This window comes from Rhinolophus hipposideros (assembly GCF_964194185.1).
Source record: "Rhinolophus hipposideros genome assembly, chromosome: 16".
Lineage (NCBI taxonomy): Eukaryota > Metazoa > Chordata > Mammalia > Chiroptera > Rhinolophidae > Rhinolophus > Rhinolophus hipposideros.
This window is the reverse complement of record NC_138062.1, coordinates 46807483-46818123: the sequence shown is the minus strand read 5'-3', so window position 1 is coordinate 46818123 and position 10641 is coordinate 46807483. Positions and strand designations below refer to the sequence as shown.

The window sequence follows — 10641 nt, the reverse complement described above, 5'->3', positions numbered from 1 at the left end:
CCCCCACTGCTCCCTGGGATACCACGGTGAGCAAACAGGGGTCAGAAAGTTTGTCAAATGCTCAAATTTGCACTTCCAGAGTGTGTGTGTGTGTGTGTGTGTGTGTGTGTGTGTGTATGTATCTGTCTGTATGTGTGTGTGTGTCTGTGTGTGTGTGTTAGTACAGGCCACACCCCTGAGTCTGTGTTTTTATGGCACTTTCCTGTTGGCTTGCAGCTGCCCTGCCAGTTCCGGGGAGGGACCTGGGCCAGTGGCTCTCCCCACCCCCCACTTCATAAAAGCCTGGGAGGCTAAGGGACGCCGCACAGCGACACAGCTGCCCAGCCTGGGAACACTGTCTGGCCCGGCCCCAACCTCTTCTTCCCCTGTTGGCAGCTCAGACCATGAGAGGCTCCCGCTGCAGAGTCTTTCTCGTTCTACATGGTGAGAATTTTGGGGGCCCTGCTAAGGGGGGCAAGGGAGCTCCTGGCAGTATCGTTCCGGTGCTGTGGCCTCCACTTTCCCGTGGAGAAATGGTAGGCTCAGCTGGCAGCTCTGGGGCCTGTGGCGGAGGAAGCCACATGGTCAGGCAGGCACCACAAGCACATGGGGAAAGCCGCTGGCAGAGCCCGGGCCGCCTACATCCCGGCAGGAATCCCCACGTACTCTAAGAGCCTGACCCCCACACCCCCAGAGGAATCTCTGTGTTCTCTACTGGGTCCACTTTGGAGGCTACTCCTTAAGAGGAGAAACTGAGGCAGAGGGGAAGGAAAGGGGCAATAAGTGAGTGCTGAGGTCCCCCTCAGGAATTCACTCAATAGATGGCATACGGGTTGCTGGGAAGCTAGGGTCAGGGACCTCTTCACCATGGGTGTCCCCAATATGTCCCTCAGTGTCTCAGTGACAGGAGCAGCCCAGAGACCCCCATTTTTGCTCCCCCAGGCTGGGCTGGGACTCAGCTGTGGGTTGAAGGAATTTGTCAGCTGTGGGTTGAACTTAAGTTTTGCTGTGACTTCCCTCGTGCTTCCCTTCCCACCCCACCCAGGGTGGCTCTAACGGTTTCTTTTGCGGCAGTTCGTTACCTGGGCAACCAGGCAACAAAGAGAGTGAAGAAATGACTTTTGGGGTATTAATCGGAACTTCCCCGAGCCACAGGGATGGGGTTCCCCATGCCAGCCCAGGGTGACAGGCATGAGCTTTTTAAAAGTTTTATCGAGGTGTGATTTACATAGCATATAATTTGCCTGTTGCATGCTTACAATTAAATGATTTTTAGTAAATTTACGGAATCCATGTGGAACATACCTGATGGGAGGTGGTGTGTTCCCCGGGCTAAGTCACAGAGCCCCTGATTTTCACTTTCCACATCTGTAAAATGAGGCAAGACCTGTCTCCACTTTATAGGGTTGTGTTAAGGGCTGAGTGAGTCCTGGTTCACAGTAAGAATTAACTAAACAGTATTTGTTGTTGTTGTTGTTATTATTATTATTATTTCACTGGTGGGTCTGGCGGATGGACTGGGGGGTGGTCCTTAGCAGGGGCAGCAAGGAAAGAATGACTGCCCTGCCCCCATCCCAGGGTCCCTAAGCAGGAATCTGACTGTTCAGTGCTCAGCTAGGGGAATGCAAACCAGATGAGACTGGGAGCAGATGACCAGTAGTAGCTCCTCTTCCAGCTCCTGTTTGGTTGACTTCCAAGGCCCCAGATGGAGAAGGTCTGGCCCAGCAGCCTCCGTGGTGAGGGAGGAGAGCCAAGCCCAGCCCAGGTTGAAGGGAGGGGACAGGCACAAAGAGCCCTTCCCTGAAGGGTCTGGAGACCTTGACCCCTCAATTCCACCTTCCCCAGACCCCTCTGTTCACCAGATTCTCCCTGAGCCTTTTCTGGGCTCTAAGCTTCAGTTTGTCCATCTGTAGGGTGGACATAAACAGAGCCTCTGCCTCCTGGGGCACTTGTGAGCATGAAAGTTGCTACTGCGGTCCTTGTGTGGTTTGTCCTGCGCAGAGGAACTGGGTCCTGGCCCAAGAGGAAACTGGTCAAACCCTGTGGCCAGAGCGGAGGAAGAGAGAATCCTCACTCGAGGAAGGGGAAGGGCATTCTGGTCTCAGTTTACCCCGGCTAAGAGGGTTTTTGGAAGGGGGTATCTACCCTCCCCTGGCCTGAGGGGTATCAAGTTTGGACTTTGGGGCTGAGTGCTCAGGGGACTCCACAGTCTGCAACCCCCACCGCTGTGTTCACAATGACCGACCCCAGAATTCCCCTGGGAGCCCCTCCAGGGGCTATGGAGCCATGTGTCATCCTTTTTCTTGGCCCAGGAAGTGACTCACACCCGCCCTCCCTCCAAGCCTCAATTCCTTGACCTCTCTTCAGGTTTCCCTGATTTCTGGGGGTCTGGGCTTCCTCCTCAACATTTCCAGATAGGTAGGGACTGGATGGCTCCCCAAGCCCTCCCCATGCCTCCACCTGCTGCCCAGGCACCCTCCTCCCTTCCTTCCCCTTCTCAGTTTATAATTGTTTCTCTCTCTAGTTCGTTCTCCACCTCTCTATCTTTCTGTCTAATCTCTGTCCCTCCCTTTTTAGGATTTCCCTATTTCTCTGTCCACCTCTCTCTATCACGGTCTTAACTTCTGTTTCTCTCTCTCCATCTGTTTGTGTCTCCTTGTGTCTCTGTCTGTCTCTCTCATCTCAATTTTCTCTTCGCCTCTCTGTCTCCTTTCTCCCTCTTTCACCTCTCTGTGTCTCTAGCTCCTTCTCTGTTCTTCTCTCTCTGTGTCTCTATTTTCCCTCCATCTCTGTCTTCCTCGTTTGTCTGTCTGGTGAATGGTAATAAGGTCTCCATCTCCAGAGCCCCTGCTGACTTGAGGAGGACCCTTAGGACATGCCCTGGGGGTGGGGGGTGCCCCAGTGGCAGGAATAGCAGGAGAGGGAAGGTCGTTCAGCACCATCCCCAAGGTGAGCCCACAGCATCTTCCGGTGTTCAGAGAGCCAGGGGTAACATATCACTACTGGGTCCCAAGGTGTTCATTGGGGCTGACAGATATGGGTGTGGTGTACTTGCACCTGTGTCCCTGAGGGAGGGTACGGTGGGGGGGGCAGCAGACCACCTCAGATTTGAGGGGATCTGAGAGAACACCTGGTCCAACCCTTTCATTTTCACATAAAGAAATGATATGACAGTAAACACTTTGACATACCAGGCAGTACTCATGTGCTTAACTTTCCCCATACTCTAGAAAGTGGGTCCCCTTTTCATCCCCATTTCACAGAAGGGGAAATTGAGGCACTGAAAGATGAGATAATCTCACCAAAGTCTGGGATTAGAAGCAGGGCCACCTGGCTCCAGTCTATTTTCTGAACTACTGCCCACAGGTCAGCAGGAGCCAAGACCTCTGCTGGGCTCAGGCCCTTCCCCATCCTTTAGTTTTATCAATGGGTGCGACCTCTAGAGCTGTGGGCTTCAGAGGCTAAGGAGGTGCCACCTGCCAGCTCTCTCTTTGAGCAATGGGCAGAGCCTGAGCCTGGGAGGGGTGAGCAGCCCCCTTCCCTCAGATGCGTCCCCCTCAGGTCTCTGTCAACCCTTCCCTGTTCTGTGTCCCCTCTGACCCTCTCCCTCTCTTTGTTCCAGCGCTGTGTGTCTTGCTGATTCTGTTGGAAATTGACTCTGGGAACACCACTGGTGAGTCTGCTGAAAGTAACACTGTCCACAGCCGGAGCCTGGGATAGGGGCCCTGGACGCCCAGCTGCACCTCTCAGCACAGGGAGTAGAGAGGCCTATTGTAGAGGGAAGCTCAGGGCTGCCCCTCTCCAGATCCCTTCCCCAGCCCCTGACTCAGCCCTCACCTTCTGACCGTGGTCTCCATCCCCACAGCCTCGGCCTCCACAGACTGTGCTCGCTGGTGCCCTCCGAACTCCAAATGTGTCAATGCCACCGCCTGTCGCTGTTCTCCAGGATTCAATTCTTCATCTGGGGAGATCTTCACCAGCTTCTCAGAGACATGTGATGGTACAGAGGCTTTGGGGTGGTGGAGGGGCACATGGAGATTGTGGGGCACAGCCCAGTGCTCACGGGGATACGGGTGGTGGTTGGGGAACTCAGCCTTTGTTCTTGGACTGTCATCAAGGACAGAGAAAAGAGAAAGGAAAAGATATGAAGGTGAAAAATAAGAAGTGAATAAACATGGCTTCCTGGAGAGAGGAGCTGGGTCTCCAGGAGTCTGGAATTTGTGCCTCAGTTTGCCCTTCCAGGACTGGGGAGGGGGATGCAGAGCTTTCACCTACCCACCCCCTTCAGCATTTTTCCCATATTCAAATCCGTGGTGCCAGCCAGAGAGCTGCGAAGAGCCGAGCTGATTGAGTGGACTTCAGGAATGCCTTGCTCCAGCCATAGCCCAGCTCCAGCAGTGTTGCCGGAGAGTCTAATTCTTCCCCCAAAAGACACAGCTTATGCATTAGGCCCCATGCTGGGGGGTCAGGTAGGGGATGAAGATCAATGCCCTGAGCGAGCCCATGCGTTTGGGAGATTACCCTTTACCCTGTTGTGTTCCAGACATCATCGAGTGTGGACCACCCCCGATAGTGTCCTGTGGAAAATTCGCAGACTGTCAGAACACGGAGGGGAGCTACTACTGCACGTGCAACCCGGGATACGAGCTTGTTTCTGGGGCAAAAACGTTCAGAAATGAGAGTGAGAACACGTGTCAAGGTGAGAATGACCCCACATCTTCCGTCTCCCAATCCATGAGGATTGGGGTCACCAGAGCCATTCCTGCAGCAGTACAGCACCCAGGTCTGAGTGGGGACAGGTGTGCCTGTGCCTGTACCAACAGCACAGAGAGACAGGGTGGTGTGAGAGCCAAGGGTCCAAATCCTGGCTTTGTCACCTGATGGTTGTGTGTGTGACCCCAGGCAGGACATTTATTCAGAAATCACTGGTAATGTGTGAGATGTAAAAATACTGTGATTTTGTGCGTGTATGTATTTTTAAAAAGAGCTCCTATCTTTTATAGGAAAAAGCAAAACAAAAGTAGCTTTGCCTTTTGTTAACTGTATGACTTTGGACTTGTGACTTCACCTCTCTGTATCTCAATTTACCTATCTTTAAAAGGGGGTGACAGTAGTGTTTACCTCATAGAATTGCCATGAAGGTGTATGAGATCACAGAGCGCACGCCAGAGGTGGCTGTTGGGTTTTTAGATTATAATCATTATGACCTCATGCACCCTCTCCAGGATGGGCATCCCAGGGGACGTGCCCCACATGGGTGCTCTGAGATTAGCTGGCCCGGTCCATCCCCTCACCAGGGGCCCACAAGGAGCCAGGCCTCCATGCGTCACCAGGCATTGCCCCCTTTCCAGGGGAGCAGGTGGGCAGCAATGGACGTTGAGGCAGCTGCAGGGACAGATGGAGCCAGCTATGGGCTCACCCAGAGAGAGGGGGTTAGTGCCAAAAACAGACAGAGAAGGAGGAGGTTGGGCCGAGGATCCCAGAGGACTCAATACAGGGTCCACAGACCCACTCTACTGCAGAGAAAAGAGCCCACAGCCTGGGTCCCTGCCCTGCGTTCAGAGGATGGCAGAGCCTCCCTAGTGGGAAGGAAGGGGATACCTGCTTCTGGGTAGAGCCCAGCGGGAGGGCTCCATCCACCTCACTGCTAGTCCATAGGGGCCGCTGTGGGTGGATGTTGTGCCCCAAACATGTGGCCTGGCCAGAGGACCGAGCCTTTCTGTGAATTGGGAAAAGGTCCCTTATCTTCAGGTGAAATACAGTGTGTTTGGGGCAAGGAGAGTGAGCTGGTTTTCAGCCCCAACTTGCCTCTTTGGCTGGACCCCTTGTGCAGTGAGCAACCTGCACCACTGCATGGTAGTCATGAATCCCACTCAGTGTGCCTGGACTACTGTGGGCCCCGTGGCGCAGGTGGTGGTTGTGGTTATTGAGGAGATGTGTCACTGCGTCAGAAACAGGCCGGGGCTGAGAGAAGGGGCACAAGCTGCTGGGCAGAGACATGGATGAACAAGAGTGAGGTGGGAGATGTGGGACTTCAAGGTGGGTAATGGGGAGAGAGCAGCCTGCTGGTTTGGATCAAGACCTGCCACCTAGAGACCTAGCTTTGTCGTCTGTGTACCCGCCCACCTCAGCATTCCAGCCTTTGCCGCACGTAAGGACATGTCTACCAGTGTCATGGCCCACGGGGTCTGCTATGAACAGGAGACCAGCCCACTCCCTTGGCTCATTGCCCCACTCTCTCCAGGCATCAGAGGGCCATCCCAGGCACCCACCTAGTCTGCTGACCCTCCCTGAACCCTAAGGTTCAGAACGCTCTGCAGAGACAAATTCCAGAAGTTTGGAACATCCCCCTGCCCACCTGGCATCTTATTTGCATAAAACAAAAGCGGGAGGTGGCACGCAAGATACTTCAGGAGCTCATGGTGCAGTGCATTCAATATCCATCCTCTTTTTTGCCACCGTCGGTGACTGCCAGGATGAGACCTGCCTCCACCGGAGCCCATAGAGGCTTGGCAACACCAAGAGCCGTCTCAGAGCCCCCGGGCCATGATGGATGTGGGGACCCGGCCAAGAAACTTGGGAGAAGAGTGATTCAGGCCCACCTTCCCCAGCTGGCCCTGCCTCTGGCCAACATCTCCCCCTGAAGAACCTGCCTCCTGGTACCCTGACCCCAACTCTCAGCCACTCAGCCTCCGTCTATTTGCCTGAGCAAAGCTCCGCCCTGACCCTCCCCAATAACTTCATTGCACAGGCCTGAAGACAGCTCAGAAGACTGGCACTTAGAAGGGTGTCATGTTGGGTAGGCAGGGTGACATTTACCCCCCACATCAAACTCAGAGAGTTGGATGAAAGAAGAGGTTCCCATGTGGACCATATGACAAGAGAGGGCATCATTGGGGACCACAGCCCCAGGCCCGGCCCTCTCCTGAGGATGTCAACCCAGGCCCCCTGGGGGCCCAGGCCACTGGGTGACAGAAGATGGAGGCTGAGCTCCACTCAGGAGCCCCAGGTCTACATCTCTATGGGAGGCCAAGAGGCCAGATGACAGAAACACGTCACCCCCCGCCCATCAGCACCTGCTCCCCCTTCAGGCCATGCAGCCCTCGCCTACTGCTGGCTGTGCTCACGTGGATTCTCACCACTTCCTGCCAGTCCTGGGGATGCTGTCATGGGAATCAGAAAAGGCACCTGCGCCGCCCCTAGGTTGCATGGCTGGCCATGAGCCCCCCCCGTCCACCACAATCTGGTGCTCTTGGGGTGGCCCTGGCCTGTCAAGCATCATTCTCATTTTCCAAGCCCCTGCCTGAAAGCCTCATCCTTGAGGGGCCAGGCCCAGGGGTGGGTCTTGGCCCATCTCCATGGAGCTGGAGTCTCAGAGTTAGCAAGGACAGGAGGGTGCTGTCACCAGGATTCCAAGGAGAACTCAGCCAGCAGCACCCACTCCAGCAGGAGTCAGGGCAACACAGCATTTCCCCTGCACTTGGTTCCCAGGAAGGCCCACCTGGCCTTTGTCCAAATGCTCAGGCTGGGACACAGGTGGCTGTGACGTCCCTGCCCACCTGGGAGATGCCCAACGACGCTAAGGGAGCCAGAGCTGGCAGATTGGGAGGACTTGGGCTGCTTCTGGCCACATCTGGATAACAGAGCACCTTGGCCACCACATTCACCCATAGGCCACTCTCCTGGGAGGAGATAGTGGGGCCTTCCAGATGCTTCCATGCCAGGAAATGTGGCTGACACCCAACCCTGAAGGCTGCCCATGGCTGCTGGAGTCCATCACCCTCTCTTTCCCCTTGCAGACATAGATGAATGTCAGCTGAACCCCAGAATCTGTAAGGGCCGCAGCTTCTGTGTCAACATTGCAGGCAGCTACACCTGTGCGTGCCCGCCTGGCTTGGAGTTCGACCAGCAGCACCCAAACCTGTGCAAAGGTACGGGCCCTGGGAAAACGCTGTGAGGCTAGACTGGAGCTGGGGAAGGAGCCGAGGAAGGTCCTGCTGCCGGAGGAGGAAGGAAAAGAGTCTCAGGTTTCCAAAACGCCGAGGGCCTACCAAGGCCCTGCCCAGGGATTTGTCTCCCCGAAAGGTCCTGCCACAGAGCAGGGAGGCAGCAGGGCCTTTGGGGCCTGGGGTTCCCTTGTGGAGCCCCTGTGAGCTCCCCCAGGCCCCACCCCTTCCTCATCTGTCACATGTGAGCAGAGGGAGGTGTCACTTCCAGTTCCCAGAAAGGTAACCAGGCCTAGGGCCCAGGAAGGAGCAGGTAAGAGTCATTCATCAGGAAGTTCAGCCCCCATGACTCAGTTTTCCTCCTGGCTTTGCCACCTATAGACTGGAGACTATGATTTATACTGTGCTCATCTTGCAGGGAGGCTGCCATAAGGTGCTTTGAGGGTGAAGTTGAAGGTCACCAGGTAGTGGCACGTGTACTAATGGTAGAGTCCTTAGTGCTGGGCAGTGAGAAGTGGGAGTATTAAGTGGAGAAGGAAGGGCCTGATGCTCTGGTTTTGTCCTCAGATGTGAATGAATGTATTTCGGAGACAAAACCATGCCACAAATCCACCCACTGCCTCAACACTGTGCGCGGTTATAAGTGCAGCTGCCGCCCTGGCTGGAAGCCAATGCCTGGGTCCCCTAATGGCCCAAACACCACCGTCTGCGAAGGTCTGGAGCTCAGATCCCACACTCCCACACTCAAACCATCTGATCACATATTCAGTGGCACTCATACAAACCAAGCAGAATGAATGCTGGGGGTGCCCTGCTGTGCCAGGTGTTAGTTCTTTTGAGGCTAAATGGGCATAGATCTAGGGGTCCCTGGGAAGAAGCTGGGGTACCAAGAAGAAGGTTCCTGGGGGACCCCAGGCAGCAGCCAATTACTAACCGGGAGGAAGGTATTTCCCAACCTTACATCTGTACGGGGCTCACTTGCTATGTGTCAGGCCTCTGCACACCTCCCGTAACCCCTGCGTCCACCACTCAGGGACGTGCAGTCATCAGGTGGCATCACCTCCAGCCAAGGGGGGTGGTGGGCACTAATATGGGTGAGGGGGCAGAGCATGGAGAGGAGAGGGGCCTGATTGGGTGGGACCAGGCCTGTTCTTCATGTCCCCAGATGTGGATGAGTGCCATTCTGGGGGGCATCAGTGTGACAACTCTACCTGCTGTGTCAACACTCTGGGCTCATACACATGACACTGCCTCCGAAGCTAGGTCCCCAAACCTGGATTCCTGAATAGACAAAATGAAACTGGAGGGCAACTGAGTCTGGAGCGCGAGCTGCCTGCGCGTTTATTGTCAGAGCACCGGTGATCTGAGAAGGCAGCGGGTTAACACCTCCAAAAACTGCCTTCATTTTCTCAGACTAGCCTGGGATATTTAAGGGAAAGTCTGGGCGTTCCTCCAGAGGCTAGGTGGTTCGGAGATGGAGCCTTCCCTCTGCCACCATGATTCTCTGGTGGCATCAGCGACCCAGGAACAATGATGGGATTAGCCTGGAAAGAATGCTAGACCATAGAGATTATGATCAATAAGCCTAAGGGTATTGATCAAAGTTTCAGGGCAATTTCTAAGCTGGGAACTGGGACAGGAGGGACATTCTCAGCTCAAGCCACAGGGGGATGATCTGTCGTTAAGCTAGGGTCAAGGAAAAGCGAGGCCAAGGACTTTGCAAGTGGTCCCAACTGGGCCCTGCTTCAAAAATACCACCCAATGTGAAGGTACCTGGCCTGACCTGACCCCAGACCCGCCTCCAACACACACAGACACTCTCACACCTAATGAACCGCCATTCTGTTCTCTGCAGTGATCCCCACTTGGACCCCGCCCCATGGAATCAAGAGCCAGGTGAGTGGCCCAGTAGGGGATCCCCCCACACACACGTGCCCTGGAAGGCAGGGATCCCTTTGCATAGCCCACCGTGTCCACCCATTTTTCCCAAGCTCCCCTACTCATGCATGAAGTTCTCTGACCTCTCATCTCTTCTCTCCCCAGAGTCTCTCCCACTTCTTTGAAAAGGTGGAGAATCTGAGCAGAAACGACAACTCTGCCTCGCCTCAGGTCACCATCCATGTAAGGGCAGGACCTGGGGGGGACCCCAGGACAGTGTGGGGGTGGCTGAGGAATGCTTCAGTGTGAGGGGAGACAGCCCAAGCAGGGGCCTCTGTTCAGAGAAACACATGTGGCCGTAAGCACAATATATACACCATACATAATCCCAATACACAAACACAGATGTTCATATACACCCCAATTCCTGAGTCAGCCAATGGCCAGAGCAGGGCCTGCACACACACACACACACACACACACTCACTCAAGATCAAGAGGGATGTGATGACAATAGAATGGAGCAATTAAGAATTTTGCCTCTGGAGCTGGGCCACAAAGGTTCAAACACCCCGCCACATTTCCTGCAGTGTGACCTCAGGCAAATGACTCCTCGTCTCTGGGCCTCCGTCACCTCCTCTGAAAATAGTGCCTGCTTCCTACAGTGGTTGTGAAGGTTTAAATGAACTAAGAGAAGCAAGGCTCAAAGAATAGTGCCTGGCACACAGTAAGCATAATATATGTTTTAGTATATGTGCTTAGCCTGGTAGAAATATATAAGTCTCTTATGCAATTTAAAAATTTCCAGTAGCTTTGCTTAAAAAAAAAAAAAAAAAGG

At 54.5% G+C, this 10641-nt stretch overlaps 1 protein-coding gene across 4 annotated transcripts in view; it reads left to right on the top strand.

The window, feature by feature from the left end:
* Positions 1–290: 290 nt before the first annotated feature.
* ADGRE5 (adhesion G protein-coupled receptor E5) overlaps positions 291–10641 on the top strand; it is a 15629-nt gene continuing 5278 nt past the window's right edge. For 2 of the 4 annotated variants that reach the window (XM_081075812.1, XM_081075813.1), the window contains exons 1-8: positions 297–423; positions 3602–3652; positions 3845–3979; positions 4523–4678; positions 7779–7910; positions 8493–8639; positions 9781–9821; positions 9969–10046. In XM_081075812.1, coding sequence (XP_080931938.1) covers positions 384–423; positions 3602–3652; positions 3845–3979; positions 4523–4678; positions 7779–7910; positions 8493–8639; positions 9781–9821; positions 9969–10046 — 780 coding nt within the window. In that variant the 5' untranslated portion in view covers positions 297–383. Of the gene's footprint in view, positions 424–3601; positions 3653–3844; positions 3980–4522; positions 4679–7778; positions 7911–8492; positions 8640–9780; positions 9822–9968; positions 10047–10641 lie in introns of all 4 variants that reach the window. The other 2 variants (XM_081075814.1, XM_081075815.1) reach the window with 2 other exon arrangements.